Source organism: Vulpes vulpes, chromosome 3 (assembly GCF_048418805.1).
Source record: "Vulpes vulpes isolate BD-2025 chromosome 3, VulVul3, whole genome shotgun sequence".
Lineage (NCBI taxonomy): Eukaryota > Metazoa > Chordata > Mammalia > Carnivora > Canidae > Vulpes > Vulpes vulpes.
In genome coordinates this window covers 55,376,896-55,399,827 of record NC_132782.1, presented here as the reverse complement: position 1 = coordinate 55,399,827, position 22,932 = coordinate 55,376,896, and the positions used below count along the sequence as shown (strand labels likewise).

General features: G+C 39.1%; 1 protein-coding gene and 1 long non-coding RNA gene across 2 annotated transcripts in view; both read left to right on the top strand.

Moving 5' to 3' along the window:
- The window catches only part of SENP2 (SUMO specific peptidase 2), a 32,292-nt gene extending 15,398 nt beyond the window's left edge, over positions 1–16,894 (top strand). The window contains exons 7-17 of the mRNA XM_026007312.2: positions 389–492; positions 1,816–1,910; positions 2,324–2,375; positions 3,173–3,239; positions 4,866–5,042; positions 6,350–6,481; positions 7,704–7,907; positions 8,451–8,530; positions 11,702–11,786; positions 13,595–13,690; positions 15,595–16,894. Of these exons, the coding sequence (XP_025863097.2) occupies positions 389–492; positions 1,816–1,910; positions 2,324–2,375; positions 3,173–3,239; positions 4,866–5,042; positions 6,350–6,481; positions 7,704–7,907; positions 8,451–8,530; positions 11,702–11,786; positions 13,595–13,690; positions 15,595–15,657 (1,155 nt within the window). The 3' untranslated portion in view covers positions 15,658–16,894. The remainder of the gene's footprint in view (positions 1–388; positions 493–1,815; positions 1,911–2,323; positions 2,376–3,172; positions 3,240–4,865; positions 5,043–6,349; positions 6,482–7,703; positions 7,908–8,450; positions 8,531–11,701; positions 11,787–13,594; positions 13,691–15,594) is intronic.
- Positions 16,895–17,986: 1,092 nt separating this feature from the next.
- On the top strand, positions 17,987–20,716 carry LOC140598226 (uncharacterized). Its single transcript, XR_012000435.1, has 2 exons — positions 17,987–18,120; positions 19,337–20,716. It is a non-coding gene; the product is annotated as an uncharacterized lncRNA (long non-coding RNA).
- Positions 20,717–22,932: the final 2,216 nt, after the last annotated feature.

Genomic DNA, 22,932 nt, shown 5'->3' with positions numbered 1-22,932 from the left:
GATTTTGGTGGGACCAGATCCATTTTGGAAACTGAATATTCTGAATATGCAGGTGGATTATTTCTGTTGAGTGTTTCGTGATTGACAAAAACTGCTGTCAAAAACCCAGATGCCACCAGAGTCTAGCAGATAATGAAAAGGAGTGGAGTGGAGTGGAGTCAATGGCCCATCTAAGGACTACATGGCTCCAGAGTGTTGATTCAGTTTTTTGGAAGAGGCTAAATTTTAGGGTTTTTCTTTTCAAATTTATAAAGTTGGTAATTAAAAGAACATTTAAAAGTGCTGGCAAATAAAACACATCCTGGGCTGCATTTGACCTTGTAGTCTCTAGTTATAATTTAATGATAGTTTTAATGTGTTAATACTTAAGTGACATTCTTTTATGTAGGGTGTTCAAAAAGAGGAAAGAGAGAAATACCGAAGGTTACTGGAGCGACTTAAAGAAGGTGGTCATGGAAACTCTGTTTCTCCTGGAACTCCAACTTATCACAGGTAAAAATGAGCTAACAAAAATAAATGCTTTGCCACACATCTTTTTCCTTATTTTTGGAGAGGGGATTGGTGAGAAAGGCTCTGTTGAGAAAAGAGATTTGCATTGTGAGAACTGGCCTTATAATTTGTCTGAACATTATATCTAGTAATGAGATATATAGAGTGTAGTGGTTTTACAAAATAGATTTTTCTGTTAGCTTTAGAATCTTTTGTTCACATGAACTCCTGAAACTCTGATATAGAAAAGTAGAATTACAGGTTGAAGTCAGGTTCTTGGAGAACAGAATGTTTTCCAACCTCTCCAGCACATACATTTACATTTCCCTTAGTGTCTTGTCTTTTTCTGGTCTCTTCCCCCTCCTTCTCCTTTCCTGCCCAGTTCTCCCTCCCTCCCACCCTAGCCTCTCTCTCTGATACACACACAGTCCCTATGGCATTTCAGTGAATGCATTTTTGCAAGATTGAAAGTCTTCCACTTTAGAGACAAGATTAAAGTCACCCCAGGTTATAGAAAGTTTTCCTTATAGGACTTATTGTTAAATACTCTAATGCTTTGGGCAAAACATGACAGTGGCAGAAGAAACTGATGTCTGGCTTTATATTCACCTGTAAAAACAGGACAGAAAATATGTGAGCTCAGCATTGAGGCACACATGGTAATTCTAACAAGTGGTGTGAGAATACACAGCAGAGGTGGGGGGCGGGGATCCTGGAAATTATGTAACAGCAAGTTGAAGGTGAAAAAGTCACAAGACTGCTTAGCTTGTTGAATGTACAAATAGCAAAAGATTATTTGTCTAGGAATTTTAACTTTTGTTGTGAGCTTTTTTCTTTCCCTCTTAGTTTACTCCGGCAGAATGCTAGTATTTTGTTTTGACTAGTCACTGTTGGCAGCAGCAGTATGCTTCATGAACTTTTGCTCTTGTCATGTTAGCAAAATCCTCAAACTATTTTGCTGTTTACATTCCTGCTTTTATTGTATTATTTTAGGATCCATTTCATTATGTCATTTAAAATTTTTCAGCTTTTAACTTGAGTTTTATCACACTGAGCTTTTTTGGTTGAGGTGGTGCTGAGGATTGAGAACATCCCATTCTAGCAATGTTGAAAGTGGAGGTTAGGTAATTTGGCTGAAGTATTAGAATCAAGATTACACTCCTTGTATTCCAGGCCCAGATGGTGCTGTGTTGCATCCTCTCATAATTTGATGTTATAGGGTAATCAGTAACCCTTGTTTCGAGAAGCTTGTCAGATGGAGATGATGAATATTTATGGTAGACTTTCCTTTTGTATCTGACCTTCTTTACTTTTTGTGTTCTTAAGCTCTCAAAGAAGTCAGATGGACACATTAAAGACCAAAGGCTGGGGGGAAGAGCAAAGTCACGGAGTCAAAACAACTCAGTTTGTTCCAAAACAATGTGAGTTCCCAGATTTAGCCCTGTCTCCGTATATTGGCCTATGAAATTGAGAAGTGACATCCTAGTGAAAGATGGTATACCAAACTTTAGAGCATTGTCAGACCCCAGGGCTTTGACTTGGGCTTATCCAGTACAAGTAGTTTAGTAGAAAACTGTTCAAGATGAAGTAGATTCATAAAATACCCCTTGATTATTTTTCCTAGCTTCTACTTAGCGATATCTTGTGAGTCTAAAATTTCATTTCTTAATATTTATTTTGTTAATTTCTTTATATTTCACCACTAGCTGTTTACTAAATGGCATTAAATGATAAGCGAATGTCTTGATGCTTTGGAAACTATGTAAGTTGAAATTCTAGCTATATGATTGATTAATAAAGGAAACATAAAGTCTTTTCTTTATCATCTTCACAGATAGAGTTGTTGAAACAAGGGGACCGCTATGCTCAGTGAGAAGTGAGAAGAGGTACATGGTTCAGTTCATTCTAAGTTTTCTTTTGATATATTATTTTCTTTATAAGTTATATTAATGAATAACTATGTCTAAAGAATTATGAATTCTCCTCAGCTCTAACAGCTGGTCAGCATATATGGGTACGTGGGTAGCTGTTGTGTCAGATGCCCACACTAACTCGGAAGGTGTCCTTCTCTGCTGGGTGTTAGGGGTTGGGAGATGCAGGTGGCACTTGGATAAGAGTGCAATTGTGGTGGGCATCTTTAGGAATTAGCACCTCTAGTATAAGAACAGTAAAGGCAATTCTGTGTGCCTTTAGGATTTTGGATGATAGTTCCTTTAATAGCAGAGTATGGGGTAAGCTATGGCCCACTGTCCATATCTGGTCCACCTGCCTATTTTTTTTAGGTCAAGTTTTATTGGAACATATTCATGCTAATTCATTTACATACTATCTGGCTATTTTTAAACTATGATAGTTGAGAAGATGTGACAAAACTGTGAGACTTGGGGCACCTAGCTGGCTCAGTCTGTAGAACCTGTGACCCTTGATCTTGGGTTCTTCAGAGTTGTGAGTTTTAGCCCCACCTTAGACAGAGATTACTTAAAACAAAAACAAAAACATAAGACTTGCAGTGCCCAAAATATTTACTATCCTTTTTCAGAAAAATTTTGCTGACCCTTGGTTTAGAGGACTATATAAACTCAAGGCAGTTTTTGTTTACAAATTATTGTCTTATTTCTAAAACTAATCTCACATTTACAGGTTAAAATTATCCAGTCTATACTCTCCCAATATTTTTCCTCAGGTGTTGTTCAAAGGGGAAAATTTCTGATACAGAGAGGACAGTTGGAATCAGACTTGAAAATGAAGGTGTAAGTGGAAACTAGTTAAATTTTATATGTTTTACTCTTTGACCTGAACTATGTTAAAATGGTGCTCATGAAAAGTAAGAGAAATGAAAAATATTATTTTGATTTCTAATTTCATTGTTTTCTTTGAAAAAGCAGCAGGCTTTGAAGATACACAACTTTTGGCTTCCTTCTAAATTCCCGGATTTTTATCTCTGTATGGTGGCCAGTTTTTTTTTGTTTTGTTTTGTTTTTTTTGTGAGAGAGATCAACATGCTTCTATCCCAACACTTATCTGCATTGCCTGGCTTCCTTTGGAGAATTTTAAAAAACCATGTGGTCTTTAGGAAAAATATGTTCAGGACCTTCTTTTTAGTTAAGATCTCAGGTTTATTTGAAAATATTAGCAATCTCATGCTCTATTGGATTTTACATTTTTCTGTGTAAGTACTGGAATAAAAAGTGTTCCAGGGATCTCCATAGTGATACCAACATTTTAAATAATAGCAGCAAAATGTTTTTACTAAACACTCAGTATCTAAAAGAAATACATTTCTAAATTAAAGGCAACTTGAAATTTTAGACACATTTAAGGTACATAGAAATACCAAAGTTTAGGGCACTGCTTATGTGAAGTATTAGTTTGATCAGGTTTTTCTCCCATTAAACCTCTTTGTAAGGATTAGTCTAAGTCTCAGAACATTCCCATTCCCAGTCATTTGGAGTGAAGCCTTTTGTATTGAGTTATCATTTATCACCTGTGGAACACTAGCTGAAAAAAAGAGGGGAACTATGCCTGAGAGAGGACAGAGAGGGAGCATATTTGGAACCTGGCTGAAGACTATGTCGTGCTTCTGTCTGTGTTGAACCTGAAGGCTTTGCTGTCTGGGATCCTGGGTTGGGGTCGGGGCAGCAGCTGCCCGTTTCCGAGGCCTTGGATACTTAGTTAGCTAGAGTGAAGAGTACTGGCTCTGCATGTTGAGGTTACTGTAGTTCCAGTTTAAAGCTCTCTTTCTAACTCCATTTCTTAGTTTTAAAAGTTGGCCTACTTCAAATTCAGTGTTAAAGGTTACATAGGGTCACAATAAGGATGAATATTGTCAGAGTTTCTGGAATGCTGGCAGAGGTCTATTTGCTATCCCAAATGGCGCTTACATAGGTATTAATTTTACAAAAATTAAGTGGTCTGTAAATTTTTCTGTAGTATATAATTTTTAAAAATGAAATAGAGCAAGTTTACTTATTCTAAGGATGATAATGCTTTATTCTGAGTGATGGGATTATGGTTCATATGTTTTGCTTCTTTTTTTTATGTTTTGCTTTTTAAAAAACATTTCAAAAAGTCTTGTAACCATCATGTTTTTCATTGGCTTAAGAGAACTGAAAATACTTTTCTTGCTGCCTATAGGGAAAGTGACAAGTGTTCTTCACGGTTTGTAATTGAGGTGTCCTGTGAATCTTAGGTCTTGAGCATTTTTTTGCTCCCTCTCTCAGGGACAGACAGATATGCGAAATCTCCTTTACTTATTTGGGAGATTGCTAATTCTCTCCTTTCAGGATAATGGCACTGTTTTATGTTTCATGTGTGATATATGTTTATATGTGTAAATATCAAACATGCCAATAGAATATAGAAACTTTTTTGATCAGAGGAGGGGACACCAGCTGGAACCTGACCTATCCGAAGAGGTGTCAGCCCGACTCCGCCTGGGCAGTGGGAGCAATGGCTTACTCAGGAGGAAAATGTCAATACTTGAGACAAAAGAAAAACATTGCTCAGGCAAAGAGAGGGATAAAAGGATGGATGATCTTCTTGAACTTACAGAGGTATTATTTCTTGTGTTGATCAGAATAAGAGACATATCTTTAAATAACCTCAGTTATCAAGACTTGAACACATGTTTTGTTTTGAGGAGTTTCTCCAGCCTAGGGATGAGTGTATGAAAGATATCAGGTCCAAGGGCTATCTAGTCACTGGCTACATTGATCACTAGTGATCTGTGAAGGTAGCCTAAGGGATCAGAACATTAGTTCAGCAAATGTGAGTAGACATATTTGTCACATATATTGGGACATAATGGGTTCTTTGTATATTTTCTTCAAATATTTTGGGTTACATACTATGAGTTTCGCATTAGGAATGAGTTCATTGCATTTCTTAAAAGTGATTATTGTTTACTAAAATGTCCCTTTCATTGATAATTGCATTTGAAAATAGTAAAAATTTATTTGAAAAGCCAAAGAAATGAAGGTAGTTAAAAATTCTCATTTTAAAGGTGAGCCTGTATGTTGGTTCCTTTTCCAATTTTTGTTAGTAGGTGGTGGTCCTATGTAGTCCTGTGCAGTGAGCACTTACTATATATTGGACATGCAAGTGGAGTGCCATAAAACGGCATAGTTGTGTGCAGTGGAGGAAGCAAGATTTAAAATACTTGAATGAAACTAATTTCTATTGAGTTTATAGATTCAATCTCAGTGGCTTAAATATGATATGCATTTATCTGCATAATTCTTCAGAGTCATGAAGTCATCTATTCAATGAAGACCCAGTTGGTAGACCTTGCTTCCATTTTCCAGCTTCTCCCTGTTTGTTTATTCCCTTCATGTCCAAACTGTATAGTATCATCTCTTAGGGGTCCTAATTCTATTACATTGATGTTTTAAAATAAAAGTTTAATAGGTAAATAAGGAAAGTGTGGAAATACTTTAAGAATATTGTGAAAGGAGCAAAGGCTAGAGTTAGACACTCCTGGGTTCCAGGCTGGGCTCTTCCTTTTAATAACTGTCTGACTTTGAGCATATAACGTAAATTCTCTGAGGTTCACCTCTTCTGTAAATTGGTGATAATACTTTCAGCACAAGCAAGGATTAATGATGTGCTTCAAGGATCTGGTACTATGTTTGGCTCATAGTGCTCAATAAATGGTAATGGGATAGTTGAAATTACACTTTAAATGTAAATATTATTACCAAATTATTATTTCCAGAAGCCAGTAGTTGAACTAACTTTTTTTTTTTTTTTTAACCATTAGACTGCTCTGTATTTTAGAGATGAAAAGTTTGTTTTAGCCTCAGACTCTTGAAATCTGATTCTGGTTCTATTTAAAATACAACCTCTGGACTTTCTAATTCAGGACATGGAAAGGGAAATCAGTAATGCCCTAGGTCATGGCCCACAAGATGAAATCCTAAGTAGTGCTTTCAAGTTGCGAATCACTCGAGGTGATATCCAGACCTTGAAGAACTATCACTGGCTCAATGATGAAGTAAGTTCTTTTTGTTCCCATTCTATCACTGTGCTTAACCATTTACTGTCTATAACCAGAGTGATCTCTACCTAATTATAAGGGGTTGGGAAAGCAGCTCTTAGTTTCATCTAAAACAGAAATATCTCAAACCATAAACAGTGGTCAGTTGCGATTCTTTGCTGTCTTTAATTAGTCATGTTTCACTTTTCTGCATCAGTTCTTTGTTTCATCCACCACTTCATTTATGAGGAGTCTTCAGTGATTTTTTTTTTTTACAGATTTATTCTTTTTTTTTAAAGTAAGTTCTACGCCCAACATGGTGTTTGTACTCACGACCCCAAGATCAGGAGTCACATACTCTACTGACTCAGCCAGGCAGGCACCTCTTCAGTGACATTTTTATGAACCTTAGGTGTAGCTGATGAGAAGGAAGCAGCAAGTGATACTTTATTTTAGACGAATTCTTATAAGAGCCATTTTATTTTTTTCAATAATAAAGGGATAGACTGATCACTATACATACATGTATATGTAAAAATGTGTCTTTTTCTTTGAGTGATAATGGTAAAAATTTGCCTAATTGTCATCTCGTATCTTTATATATTTAGCTAAAACTAGCTCTGAGTTCTTGCACATGTTCTCGCTGGTCCTTTCCTTAACTCCCCAAAGTCCTTGCATTTTCCCCTTTGTCTTCCTTTCCCCTCCCCTCTCCAGATGGATGATGTATAAACACATTCATATAAAACTAGTATTTTTGTTTTATATTATGAATGTCATATATTTATGATAGAAAATTTGAAGGTACAGGAAAAGTAAAAGAAAAATATTCTAAAGTGTCACCACTCAAAAATAAAATATTAATGTTCAAGTATATTTTTCCAGTTAATATTTTTTATACATGGTAAAATTTATAAGTAATAAAACTCTAGTTAATATTTCTGCATATTTTTTTCATGTGATATAGTTACATACACCTTTTCATTATTGCAGACTTTTTCCTTGAGTTTCTTCTCTTGGCTCTTTTGCTCACATGCTTCAAAAGTACAGTTTCACTCCTTAATTCCTTGCATTTTGCCCTGATTATCCTTTATTTTCCATATCCTGCCATAAACAGTCCTTTCATCCCCCTCTCTAGTACCTTCCTTTCCTGAAGCTCCTTACCTTCTAATTCAGATAGGTAGAAATTTAGTTGTGGTAATGTACTTGCCATGTTCTGACGTTTACTCCCTTGGTATTACAGGTCATTAATTTTTATATGAATCTTCTGGTGGAAAGAAACAAAAAACAAGGGTATCCAGCACTTCATGCATTCAGTACCTTTTTCTATCCCAAATTAAAGTCGGGTGGTTACCAAGCAGTGAAAAGATGGACCAAAGGGGTCAATCTCTTTGAACAAGAACTTATTCTAGTTCCTATTCATCGGAAGGTACATTGGAGCCTCGTGGTGAGTTGAGAGGGTTAATTGTTGGAGTCTGTATAATGGCTGTTTTCTTGAATAATGAAGCCTACCTTTTTCTGTCCAGTTAAAAGCCCAGTAGTACATATAAAGGTGTACTCTGTAGAGTCGCTTCTTGGCTCTTGAGTTGAACAACTTAGAAAGCTAGATGGCATACAGGAAAACAGGAAAAGAGTTTTAGTACACATATGAATTCTTTATTTGATTTCCTTAGTTTTGTTTACAAGATGGTACAGATTTATTATAGAAGAGTAAAGTATGATACAAACTAAAAAACAAAACCAAAAAAGCTCATCACTTTGAGAGGATCACTAATGTTTTGGTGAGTAAGTTTCTAGGCTTTTCTCCAGGACTAGAAGTACATACTTTTACAGAAATGAAGCTCATATTACCTGTGATATTTTAGAAGAAATGTGTCTTAGAAATCCATTTATGTTGGTACATGTATTGACTTTTTAAAAGTTGCTTTTCCTTTTAGAAATAATATTCTCCTGTTAAGATGTTTCTGGATGTTATGTTTTTCCATTACAGGTGATAGACCTAAGAAAAAGGTGTCTTAAATATCTGGATTCTATGGGACAAAAGGGCCACAGGATCTGTGAGATTCTTCTGTAAGTAAAGGCTGAAAAACTTCACTGCTGCATCATTGTGCCCTTGTTAGGTGATCTGTCTTCTATCTAAGCCTAGAAGGCTCTGGTGGATGGTAGTGTAATGTTTAGTGAATGTCCTTCTAGTTGTTCAGGAATTGACTTGAACTCATCAATAAAGAACCTAATATTTGATCTTATCCAGCACTTTTATTTAGTAGCATCACTGGAAACAAGTTTGTCATGCATTGTAATTGTAAAATATGTCTTAATAGGATGCTGTAATTTGAATTAGGATCCTTTGGGATTGATACATTATTCTGAATGTTTTAAAGAACTGTTAGCTAGGGAGTCTTATTCCTTGAATTCTTCAACCCACTCATGTCTCTATGCTTTCCAAGAGAGTTGGGTTCATCTCAGAACCAAGAGGTAACTTTTAAGTTAAAGCATATATGCTTTATAGGCAATATTTCAAATAGTAATTGCTAGAAACCTGCCTTTCAAGCATAGCTGCTTAACTGAGCTGTGTAAAGTGGTGATATGAATTTCACAGTGAGGAAGCAGTTCAGTAAGAGCAGTCTCTCTGCTCACTGGAAGCAAATGGGAGTTCTCGTTTTTAATTTTAGTAAGGGTACTTGAATAAGTTTTATAAGGATATGAACCTTTTAAATGAATGACAAGAAAACTTATTAACAACAATTAGTTCCATTCTCTCTTTCTCAGTACTATTTTAGTGTAAAAGATTCTTTTTTACAGGTATTTATCTTGAATAGAAAGTTTAAAGAGAAGAAAGTTTAAAAAAAATCATAAGATACACCAGATTGTTTATTAAAGCAGTTATTTCCTCCTAGTGTTTTCCGTTTAAGATGTATGTGAAATGTGTACACATCCATACATGTGCACATACACATACATATTTCACTAAAATCACTATTATTACTGAAATCACACAGCAAAGTGTAAGAATACACAAAAATCATACTTCTGTCACACTGACTCTTTTTTCTTTCTTTCTTCCTCTCTCTCCATGGGTATCTAAGGCCCACTTCCTTTCCTGATGTTCCCAGTTCAGCTTTTCTTGACTTTTTTTTGCATCATTACCTCCCCACCCCCAGAGAAAAATTTAATTTCTCCATGACAAGAGAAAATAGTGCTAAGGAATAAGACTTTTTATTTGTTGGGTTTAGAGGGCTACAAACCTTTTTGAAACATCTAGGATTCTTGCCTTCCAAGAACGAATTTCCACCCCCTGGGGGCGATGATATTGCTCCCACTGAGAGTGTAAGTTCTGGCTTCACTGATGCTGGTTTCCTTTATATGCAGGGTAGGATGAGAATGGAGATGCCTGGCTTAAATTTGAGAACCCTCAGAAGACCTGAATAAAATTAAATTACTCTTAATACTTAAGTATATATTACTTATGGCCCCCTTATGTAAGTCCTTATCACACTTAAGAAAATCAGCCAAGGGGGGCACCTTAGTGGCTCAGTTGGTTGGTGTCTGACTTGGTTTCTGCTCAGGTCATGATCTCAGGGTCATAGGATCCAGCCCCATGTTGAGCTCTGTGCTCAACTGAGAGTCTTCTTGAGATTCTTTCTCTTCCTTTCCCTTTCTCTCAAAGAATTTTTTTTTTTTTTTAAAGAAAAACTAGCCATCAGTCATATTGTAACTTGTAACTTTGGTTCATGTTCTGATTTCCTCAGGTATATTTTATAGTTTTTTCCTTCATCTAGGAAGGCAGTCAGTCAGGGTTCATGTGGATTTAATGTCTCTTTAGAATAATTTAGAATAGTCTTCCTTTTTTCATTTTTCATGGCAGAGGCTTTCTTTTTTTTTGTCTAGGCCAGTTGCCTTGTTTTATATTTGTTTTCTATTTTAATTTTTTTTTTTAAGATTTTATTTTTTTATTCATAAGATACACACAGAGAGAGATAGAGAGAGGCGGAGACACAGGCAGAGGGAGAAGCAGGCTCCACGCAGGGAACCCAATGCGGGACTTGATCCCGGGGCTCCAGGATCACGCTCTGGGCTGAAGGTGGCGCTAAACCACTGAGCCACCCAGGCTGCCCTCTATTTTAATTTTTAATTGAAGTATGGTTGATACACAATGTTACATTAGTTTCAGATATGTAAATTAGTAATTTGACTACTCTCTAGTTATGCTGTACTCACCACAACTATAGGAACTTTGTTTTATTTTTATTTTTTTATTATTTATTTATTTATAAAATATTTTATTTATTTATTTATGAGAGACACAGAGAGAGAAGTAGAGACAAAGGCAGAGGGAGAAGCAGGCTCCCTGTGGGGAGCCTGATATGGGACTCAATCCCAGAACCCTGGGATCATGACCTGAGCCGAAGGCAGACACTTACCCAACTGAACCACCCAGGCACCAGTGTATTTTCTGTTTTAGATCTTTTTTTTTTTTTTTTTAACTTCCAGTACAGTTAACATACAGTGTTACATTAGCTTCAGGTGTACAATATATCAGTATAATGATTCAGCCATTATAGAACATTATGTATCAGTGTGCATCATGGTAAGTGTGCTCTTCATCTCTTACCCATTTCACACATTGCTCCACATTTTATATCTATTTTTAACTGGGAAAAAGCAAGTTGTAAAATGAAGTACTTTTAAAAATAGAATAAAGTGTATGTTTTTATTTTAATTTTTTTTTTTGATTTATATTTATTTATGATAGTCACAGAGAGAGAGAGAGAGAGAGGCAGAGACACAGGCAGAGGGAGAAGCAGGCTCCATGCACCGGGAGCCTGATGTGGGATTCGATCCCAGGTCTCCAGGATCTTGCCCTGGGCCAAGGCAGGCGCCAAACCGCTGCGCCACCCAGGGATCCCAAGTGTATGTTTTTAAATTATGTGTAAGGAGTGGAGAACTAGAAGAAATCACAGTAAAATATTAATAGTTATTCTGAGTGGCTATTATGAGGTCTTTTGCATTTTATATTTTACAAATTTTAATTTTCTCAGGCATGTACAGTTTTTGTAAGCAGGAAAAAAAAAATAAAGATCAAAAGCAATCATGTTTTTTTAAAAAGCTAATAGAGATGGATTTGAGAATAGCTTGCCTGTTAAACATCCTTTGTAATGTCCTTTGTAATGTCCTTTGTAATCATAATGGTAAGTCTCCACAGGGATTCATCAATATATTCTTTCTTTGTTGTTTTTTTAGTCAGTATTTACAGGATGAAAGTAAGACCAAAAGAAATATTGATCTGAATCTTTTAGAGTGGACCCACTACAGCATGAAGCCACATGTAAGTGATGATATTTGGAGTGTTTTGTTGCATTTACTGGCTGTGACATATTATGTAGACTTGGCTTCCTCCCTCCCCTTACTTATCCTTAGGCATGCATAAGCTGGTCTTAAGAATTATCTATTTCTAAATCTTTAGAAATTCATTTAATCAAGGTATCTGCTACCTAGTCTTTATTTCTTGTTTAAACATGAATGTTGGGGCACCTGGGTGGCTTAGTCAGTTAAGCATCCGACTCTGATTTTGGCTCAGGTCATGATCTCAGGGTTGTGAGATCCACTCTGCATCCGGCATCACACCCAGCAGGGCATCTGCTTGAAGATTCTCTGTCCCCTCTGCCCCTCTTCCTGTTTACGCGCGCGCGCGCGCGCGCACACACACACACACACACAGTCTCTCTTTCAAATAAATCCTTAAAAAAATAAATTATAAATGTTAACTATATGCTAGTATGTTTCTCAAAAAAGCTAATAAACTCAAGTCAGCTATTTTTCTTGGTTGGTGCTAATAAAAATTTAAAGTTCTTGTTACTTATCTGGGAATTTTGTTTCTTTAGGTCTTAAGGGTCTCATGCCACAGGTCCTCAAGAGACAAATATGCTCTTTGTGAACATGTTTTGTATTTTACTTGCCAGATTTGAATGCTGTTCAGGGCTTGTGAATGCATACATTTTTGAGTCCTAATGGCTTCCTTTTTAAAGTAAGCTATTTCAGTCTCAGCCCTCACCCGTGTGTAATGGCCCACCTATCTTTACCCAAGAGATTTTCCTAAGTTGAATAATTAGAAGGTTAAGTTTTGAGATTTCCTGAGGAGAGCACAGAACCAAGAGGAGTCTGTTAGGATGAATATACAGTGTTCTGGTGTGGGGATGTAACAAAGAAAACAAATTTTCTTCCTTTGTACATTGGAGTCTGTAGCTGTCTCCATACTGAGAGATGCTATGCTCAGGAGAAAAGTTCAAGCTACCTACCATAGGTGTGGGTGTTGTGCATGTTCAAACAATCTTTTCTCTTTTTTTTACAATAATCATGTGTGTTTCTTTGAATAAAAATTGAACTATTGTCCTCTAGAGTGTTTTCCAGCGGGGGATTCAGACTGTCTTTTATTCTTACTATCTTGTGCTCCAGAGAGCCAACAGCCAAAGTGTGTTTGGGGCTGGCCAACATTAGGGCCCCAGAGGCCTGGGCAATGTGTGAATTTAGCTCATGGGGATCGGTTTATGATGCCTTTAGCACTGCTTGCAGTAAGCTATGCTTTTGCCTCAGCACAGAATTGAGCCATCAAAGCAAGATCCTGATTAGTTAAAGCCTATCAAGAGGCTTTTTTCTTTCTCCTGCTTGTAGCTGTGGGGGTTGAAAGTTGTGGTCTTATTTTGCTGCCTCCAGAAGAGAAGCTAAACCCTGCATTATGGAAATAGGTTAGTTGTATTGTAAGCCTGTTTCTGATTGAGCCACACTTAGCCCTTTTTAAAATTTATAAAATGCTTCTGAACCCATTCTGACTAGAATTCCTGTTACTTAACTAATAAACTTTCTTCCAGTTTGGTTTCCCAATATGAGAGGAGACAGGGAATTCTCACTTTTCTTTTTCTTTCTGAAAAATATTTTCTGTGGGGGTCACATACTCCATGTCATGGGTAGGGTTCTTATACCGCATAAAGACTGTGTTTGTGTACCTTTAACATGTACCTTTAAGATATTGTTCATCCATGGTAATATTTATAAGAACTCAAAGGAGTTTGTATTTGATGACATTTTATCCCTTTCTCCCCTCTTTTTTTTTTTTTTTTTTTTTTTTTGTAATTTTAGGAGATTCCTCAACAGTTGAATGGGAGTGATTGTGGAATGTTTACTTGTAAATATGCAGATTATATCTCTAGGGACAAACCTATCACATTTACTCAGGTGAGTGAAGCCCCTCCTCACCCACTTACTTGGCAGTGAACAAGATAGACATGGAGCGTGTTCCCAGTGCCTGGCACACAGTAAGGTCATTGGAGGGTAGCTGTGGTGCCATTATTACTGCTGTGACCCTCGGCTGTGGCTTCACTCCGCCAGGATCAGGGCTTGTCCCTGCATCTGCCCTTAGGTTGCTCCTCCTCTTTAGTGACTAGGGAGCCCATTTGCACATCTCCAAACTCCAGTGTTCACTGGCTCCTGAGTATTTCTGGACAAAGGAGGAGGCCTGTAAGAGTATGTAATAGCCTGGGGAGATCAGGCCTTGCAAGAAGTTAAGCCACAGGTCTGAGCTCTAGCTGCAAGTGCTGCCTTTCCCTTCTGTGCTGTCTACTTAGAGTTCTCCAGGACTGTATTTGAGTGGGAATTTGAGTGCGTTGGAACTCTTGAGAATTTATGTTTGTAATAGTGGATTCTCAGCCTTTTTATAACTGAGGACAACCCCCTTTATTTTTCTTTTTAATTTTTTAAAAAAAGATTTTATTTATTCATTCATGAGAGACACAGAGCGAGAGTGAGAGAGAGGCAGAGGCATAGGCAGAGGGAGAAGCAGGCTCCACGCAGGGAGCCCAGTGGGATCCCGGGACTCGATCCCGGGTCTCCAGGATCACACCCAGGCTGCCCCACAACCCACTCTAAAATATATTTTTCTGGGGCGCCTGGATGGTTCATTCAGTTAAATGTGTGCTTTCAGCTCAGGTTATGATCTCAGGGTCCTGAGATTGAGTCCTGCGTCTCCTACTCCTCCCTGCTCATGTGTGCATGCTGTCTCTATCAAATTAATTAATTAATTAATTAAATTAAAAAATATTTTTCTTAAACAGGCCTCACTTGAACAGATACTGTCCACCAAATTGTACTTATCAAATAAGACTAATAACTATATTCCAAGCTTTTGAAGCAACATGAAGTAACGAGGTCTCCCATGCTGAACTATAATTCTAGTCTAAAATAAAGGCACTTGGTATTGGTTAATTTCATTAGTTTTACTAAGAATAAATGTGTGGTTTTTTTTTTTTTTTTACTACATGTTTTGAGCTATTTAAAATAACTTACATATTCATATGTTACGACTTTTTAGGCCCCTCTAGGTAGGAAATCACTAGTTGATAGCAAAGTGGTATATCTATCTTATTATAATGAGATGCCAGGAGTACCTCAAGGGTGTGAACTTCTGATTTCATCAAAAAGAGAACTAGTTAAAAAAGAGAGAGAGAGAGAGAACTAGTTGAGTTACAGCTAATTTTGGATTTGTTTCGTGTGTTGCTTTGAAAATTGGCTGTCGTGATTATCGTAAAGCAGAATAATATATTAAGCAAAGCTGTTTCATTCTTTGATGCTTCTAAATAACGAGTTATTTGCTCTTTCAATCTACTGACATGAGATTTGAAGGGCAGAAGATGCCATTTGAACAGAATTGGCAGTGTACATTTGGTAAAACAAATTTTTGAATGTTATTTTCCTTTATTTAAATAGAGTTCATGTTTTTCTCAAAGACAGCAAAATATGTTCATTTTTGAATGTTCTGAAAATAGATGTAAGTAGAAGAGTTTTGTGTTATGCTACCACTTGGGTGTTTCCATTTTGGTTCATGTCTTTGTGTTACAAAGTAGTTGAGGGATTCCCTTGTATACTTCTGCAACCTGCTTTGGTTTTCCTTAACCTGTAAAAACGCTTGTGACACATACAATATAACAATAACATTATAACCTCCTGATCTATGGCTTTTAAGTCTGAATCATGACATAAGAGAGTCAAGGCTTATATAAAGGACATAGTTTATTTAGAGGATTACACCTAAGGGTTGTTGACACTGTGTAACTTATGGTGTGTTGTTTGTGGACCCCCTGCAGCACCAGATGCCTCTTTTCCGGAAGAAGATGGTGTGGGAGATCCTTCATCAGCAGTTGCTGTGAGGAGGCCCCGCCCAGTCCCTCGAGCTGCTGGTGGTCCTGTCACGGAGGACGGATGTTTCCATATACCTCATGCATCGTGGGTTCAAAAGTCCCTGCATCAGCTCTGGTCTCGCAGGCACTGAGCCGCAGCTCGCGCCCGGCGCTCCTGCCCCGGCCCCACGTGATGTGGGGCTTCTGCGCGGCCGTGCGCGAGCCTGTGCCTGCTCGCAGCCTGGATCGTTCAACCCACACAAGAACAAACGCTAATTCATACTTTTTTTTTTTTTAAAGATTTTTTTTTTCCCTATGAATGTGGGAAATGCAGGATTTATTCTACAATTTGTTTTTTGTGTGTTTGTTCACGTGTTCATTCGCTCACTCATTTGCAAACATAACGGGCAGTGGCTGTCTGCTGCTGCTCTTACAGTTAACTCTGAATTACCTGTTCGAACTATTTATTTTTGAAAGGAATATCAGTCAGGCTCCGCTCCCAGCTGAAGACCAGGAGGGCAATCAGTGGGGGGGAGGAAGGCGGTGGTAATTCACTTCTCTAAGGCTGGAGCAGAGGCTGCCGGCTCCAAGCTGGAGATCTGGTTTTGGGGGCTTGCAAATGCCAGAAGCGCCGCAGTGGGGGGCCCGGTTGCCTTTCTGAGGAAGTCGGACACCACAGCGTTGGCATGGGCCCCGGGCAACGTGGAACTGCCGCCCAGGAACTCTAGCTCTCCAGGTGTCTTCAGAGGAGTGTAGTGGTCATCCGGGAGACTGCTCTTTCTGGAAATGAGGTGACTTGGCTACTCTTGAAACTGGATTTGAAGTAACTGTAAACCCTACATCTTCATTTTCATCCCAGATCTGGTTGCGTCTAAACTTTAAGAGTTGTCAGGGCTGGCCTGGGCTGCTGATTTCAGAGGATACCATTCAACGTAAAAGCTATTTTTCCTCAAAGTTTTTTTTTTTTTTTTTTTTCTATGTATAAAGCCGAAATTAAGTTTTGTACTCATTAGGATTTACATCTCCCCCATTCCATCCCCACTGAAATTTGGAAGAAAATTTAGTACATGGCTCTGAGGCTGCCAGTTATACAATAATCTATTTTGCATATGAAAATTTGTATTTAACTTTTTTGTTCATGAAAAACTTTACAGTGGTTACACATTTTTAATTTCGGAAAGTTTAGAGTCGGTCAGAACATATTTTGCAAGATCTAGTGCCTAGTGTTGCTTTTCCGATGTAATAAAGGCCGTCTGGCAAACCTGCAGAGCGTATGCCCCAATGCTTCCTGACCCTCCCTCCCTCAGAGCGCCCCAACCTGCCCCGCGCGACCGCAGGGTCGGACCGCAGAGCCAAGCCTCGAGCCTGCCGCCGTCGGAGCCGGTTCCCCCGGGGCGGGTCCCGAGCTGGGCTCCTGGATGCGCCGCTCGGCCGCGACACCCTCGAGCTTAGGCCGCTGGCGGCAGTGCGCCGGGATCCTGGGCCCCCCGGGTCCCCCCGGCCCCCGGGGTTCAGCTGACCGTCTAGTCCCCGGAGCCCTGGAGGAGCGGCATCTGCATCCTGCCCCAGCCGGGATGCTGGGGTGCGGGCGTGTGGGGGCCTCCCGAAGCGGCGTTGGCTGAGCCTCCCCGCGGTGCCCTCTCCTCGTCAGCCCTTCGGGATCCCCGGCCCGCGGGGCGACTGCTCAGACCCGGCCAGTTCCCCCAGCTCCTGAATTGGGGAGCTACCCCCGGCCACGCTTCTCCAGGGACTGCAGGTCTCGGTGCAAACTGTTGGTAATAGAATTCTTAGAGCTAAGCAGCCTATGCGGAAAGCAGTCGGGCGATGAAATCCACAGCTGAGCTTGTCAGTAGCCAATTGTCGACATTAAAACCAGTGACGGGGCAGCCGGCGCGGCTCAGCGGCTTAGCGCCGCCTTCGGCCCGGGGCGTGACCCTGGAGGCCCGGGATCGAGTCCCACGTCAGCTCCCTGCATGGAGCCTGCTTCTCCCTCTGCCTGTGTCTCTGCCTCTCTCTGTGTGTCCCACATGAATAAATAAAATCTTAAAAATAAATAATAAATAAATAAAACCAGTGATATATATATTTGTAATTGCAGTAGTTTGGGGATCTGAAAAAAAGGTAGAGAAGACCATTGTTCTTTTTTAGAAGGCAGTCTCCTAAAAATTGATAAAGACGAAAAAAAACCCACACAAAAACTATTGGTAAGCAAGTGTCTTTCTCATGTTTGGCCTCCTATCAGAGCTGGGACGTGGTGGGAGGGACCCAGACCTGGGGTGTTCAGAAGATGTTCTGGAGAGCCCCATATTCTACCTCAGTTGCTGAAGACTATTAAACTTCTGATCCCTTCCCCCTCCAGGATCCTAAGCACAACTTGAGGAACGCCACATCGAATGGCGGGTGCTTGCCCGCATTAAGGAGTTGCTTGGTGCTGGGCCCACCGTGCGGGTGCGGGGAGTGTGTCCTAGGAGATCTACTGACCCTCAGATGCGAGTAAGTAGACCAGGTAGAGAAGTGTAATGACCTTAGTACTGTGTTTTAAGCTACATAGTTTAAGTTGGCTTTTGTGAACTAATTGGGAACCTAGTTTCTTTGAGGAAAAACTAAGCACCCAATATTCAAAAAGACTTTTGGTATTGTTTGTAAGTTAGAGATCTAGCTGGCTGTATTGCCTTGATAACTAATTTTCCTTTTAATTTGCTACCCCCCCAAAAAAATAATAATAATAATTTGCTACCCAAGCTATACTAGGAAGAGTTTGGGTGTATTGAAACAGGCGTTGATTTTATCTATTTGTCAATAGATAGGTATTGATTTTATCAAATCAATAGGTGTTGATTTTTTCTTATTTACCAACAAATTCATGTCTAATTCGGTGGCCTTCAAATTTTTGGATTGCAAATTTTTTTTGTATTTTTTATTGTGACCAATACATACATATATCTATATTATGTGATTATATGTGGACACAAAAGTTCCACAAAAACATTACTTGCCCTTGCTAACTTCTGATAGTTGGTATTTCAGGTTTTTTTTTTTAAGATTTTATTTATTTATTTATTTATTTATTTATTTATTTATTTATTTATTTATATTTATTTATTTGATCATGAGAGACACACAGAGAGGCAGAGACACAGGCAGAGGGAGAAGCAGGCTCCTTGCAGGGAGCCTGATGCAGGACTCAATCCCAGACCCCGGGATCACCCCCTGAGCCGAAGGCAGACGCTCAACAACTGAGCCATCCAGGCGTCCCGTATTTCAGTTTTTAAAAAAAGTATAGGTTGTGACTACCAACCCACTAATGGATAGAAACCCAGTTTAAAACTCGGCTCTAAATCACCTGACAGAGGATGCAAACTAAATTCAAAGCTATTAACCTGGAGACCACAAACATAAATGTGGGACTGTTTTGAGATGAATCAATCTAAATCTAGGAAAATGGGCTGGAAGCTTTCAGACCCTCATTGGAAATATGTAAACAGTCCTTGTTCTTCAGGCTTGTGTGTTGGTATTTCTAAAATGTATTAAGTAGATATATTCCTAGTCTATGCAGGATATAAAAATGGTCCAATGAATGCGGGTGTCCTTTGTCTTTTCCTCGTGGGATGCATGGCACACATTATAACAGATTAACGTCTGAGCCTCGCGTTTCTGAAAACTTGGACACTGAACCCTTCTTTCTGTGTCACCTGTGGCGCTGTTCTAGGGAACACACTTTGGAAAGTGCCAAGAGAAGTAACACAGTTCTTAGAAGAATGTACTTCAAATCTACATGGAGGGACGCAGCACACACACCACCCTCCTTAAGGGCATAAGGTGGTCATCAAGCCTGTAGTCATGCTTATATTTTTCTCTAATTGTATCAGTAATAGGTGTTTATAGTACAAAGGTGAAATGCTGATAAAAGGTAAAGAATAAGAATTCTGCAAAGTCATCATTCCTAGTTAACTGAACATTAACATTTTGGTATCTATCCTGGCCTTTGGTATATGCCCCTTCTTATATGTATAAAGAGGTATGTGAATTGTACTGGTTCACACATGTGTATTTTTTTGTTATCAACAAATATGGAATCATACTCTATATGGCTATATAACCCTTTTTCTACTTAGTTTATCTCAAACATCTCTTCATGTCAATAAATATTGACATTATTTAGTTGCTGCATAGTGTTTTAGAATATGGCTATAATTTATTACATTCAGTGTTCTTGCCCGTACCATCTTGTACCACGTTTGGGTTATTCTCTTAGGAGAAATTCTCCATTAGAATTTCTGAGTTAAAGTTAGATATATTGAAAAAAATTAAGTTAGATATATTAAAAACAAATTAGGGGAAAAAATCACCTATTGGTATTTTGACTTACTTCTTTTGGCACAGGATGATGAGCTGTATCTCTATTGATTTGGTTTATTTTTTCTTTTAAGAATTTATTTATTCATGAGAGACAGAGGCAGAGACCCAGGCAGAGGGAGAAGCAGGCTCCCTGCAGGGAGCCCGATGCAGGACTTGATCCCAGGACCCTGGGATCATGCACGGAGCTGAAGGCAGATACTCAACCACTGAGCCACCCAGGTGTCCTTGTTTTTGTTTTTGTTTTTTTAATTTAAAGATCATATTTATTTGAGTAAGCAGGTGGGGTGGGGGGAGGTCACCAGTAGGGAGAAGGGCAGAGGGAGAAGTAGACTCTCTGCTGAGCAGGAAGACAGACATAGTGCTTGATCCCAGGGACCCAGGGATCATGACCTGAGCTGAGGGCAGATGCCCAACCAACTAAGCCCCTCTACTGATTTAAGTCTTAAAATATTTTTCATGAGTAGCTCTTTTGGATAAGTTCATTCTGCAACATTTGCTATTTTAGTGGACAATTTTATCTTTTTTTCAGCTGCTTTGCAAAAAACTTATTATGGAAATCCTAAGACCTACATAGTCATCATCTCCTTTTAGGAATTACTAAAATGTGGCTAACCCCTCACATGTTGTTCTACCTAAATATTTAAGAATGTCTCCCTAACCAATATTAAAAAAAAAAACAAAACCTGTATCATTTTCACATCTAATAAACATTTGCTAATATCTAATGGTTCATATTCAAATTTTCTTGTTCATTTAATAATTTTTTTTAAGATTATTTATTCATGAGTTACACAGAGAGAGGCAGAGAGATCAAGGGAGAAGCAGGCTCCTTCCAGAGAGCCTGATACGGGACTCAATCCCCAGACCAGGATCACGCCCTGAGCCAAAGGCAGAGACTCAACAGCTTAGCCACCCAGGTGTCCCTTATATATTTTTTTCCCTTATATTTTTCTAATCAGGATATATAGTGGGCTGAATGGTGGCCCTCAAAATGATAGGTCCATATCCTAATTCTTGGAACTTGTATTATTACCCTCCATGACAAATGAGGATTAAGTTAAAGGTCTTGAGAAAGGAATTTATCTTGGATCATCTGGGTGGGCTCAAATGCAATCACAGGCCGTATAAGAGAGACTGAGTTTTAAGACAGAAGAGGAGGAGGTGTCAAAATGGGCCTAAGCAGTGTTTATATTTTATACTCATCTTTGTGGGGGGGAAAAATCTGTTCACACATCTCTAAAGCAAAATCTGGAAAAAGATACCAACTGTTAATAATGGTCTGGACAGGCTGTTACTTTCTACTTTATAAACTTGTTTTTGGAGTTTATAAAAAAAAAAAAAAGGGCTAAAAAATGAGATATGGAAACAGCCTGAGGTGATGCTACCATGAGCCACGGAAGCCTGGAGCCACCAAAGCTAGAAGAGCCTCAGGGAAAAGGCCCTGCTGACACCTGGCTTTTGGACTTTCGGCCCCAGCTCTAGAACTCAGAGATAACAAATTTCTGCTTTAACCCATCAGATCTGGCAGGTGCTACAGCGGCCTCAGAAGTCTAGTGCGGGCTCCAAATAAGAAATCTGATTTGATGCACATGTTGCCTTTGACGATCACAGCGCTCTGGAGACTCGCACCCAACAGCAGTCTCCCTCCTTATACTATTACAGTAAAGAAACTTGTGTTTTCCTGTGCAACGTCCCCCGTGCCAGATTTGGCTTACAGCTCCTTGGCAGTGCTTAACATTTTCCGCCAGCCCTTGTATTTTCTATAAATTGGGTAAGTTTAGAGACTTAGCGTGGCTCAGCGGCTGAGTGTCTATCTTTGGCTCAGGGCATGATCCTGGGATCCAGGATGGAGTTCCACATGGGGCTCCCTGCGTGGAGCCTGCTTCTCTCTCTGCTTGTCTCTGCCTGTGTGTCTCTCATGAATAAATAAATAAAATCTTTAAAAAAAAAATAAACTGGGTAAGTTTAATCTAGCGGCTGGACTGGATTCAGGTGGAAGTAGGTAAGGACACTTCACTGAGGTCCCTATGGTGTTGGATCTGGTGGTCCCACTTAGTGGCCCTAGGATTGAGCAGTGGTTCAGGCTGTAAGGCTTCCCATCCATTTTTCTCCTCTTGGTTTTAGATCTGATGACCCATTATCTCAGTAGGAGGTACTAGATGGTGCTTTTTTTTTTTTTTAAGATTTTATTTATTTATCCATGAGAGACACACAGAGAGAGGCAGAGACACAGGCAGAGGGAGAAGCAGGCTCCATGCAGGAGCCCGATGTGGGACTCGATCCTGGGTCCTCGGGATCACGCCCTGGGCCGAAGGCAGGCGCTAAACCGCTGAGCCACCCAGGGATCCCCCACAGGTCGGATTGTGATATTTTTCTTGCTTAACTGGGATGGTAAAGGCTCGTGTGACACAGCTGCGCCCCACCGGACACTGGCCCCTTACTGAAGGAGGTCTCTTGGTGAGAAACCGTGGAGACCAGAATGTGGGCACTATGAATGCTGATTACTCCTGGCTTATTGGTGCTTCTGGGCCTTTGCAACAGACTAAAAAATACTTTCTTCAAAGGGAAAAAATGTTTTACTGATTTCCAATTCCAATGTAAGAGTCTAAGGATTTTCTTGATTTTATATTATAATCCTGACAACCTGGGTTGCTAACAACATCAACATGATTATTTGTTTTACCCCACAGTATACTTTAAATAATTTCACAATATCAATACTAACAAGGCCAATAATTATAGTTTAAGATTTCTTTGCAATTCTTTTTATTTTTAGACCATATCCCACTGGAGATTCACAGTGAAAATACTCTCTTAAAATCACTTAGTTTTTTCCCCCAGTAATTATGGCATCAACTTGATACACAGTTGGATTCATTTGTTCTTGGTGTTTAGGGATTTGCTTTTTGCTTTGTTTTTTAATTATGTAAAACATAAACATTAGTC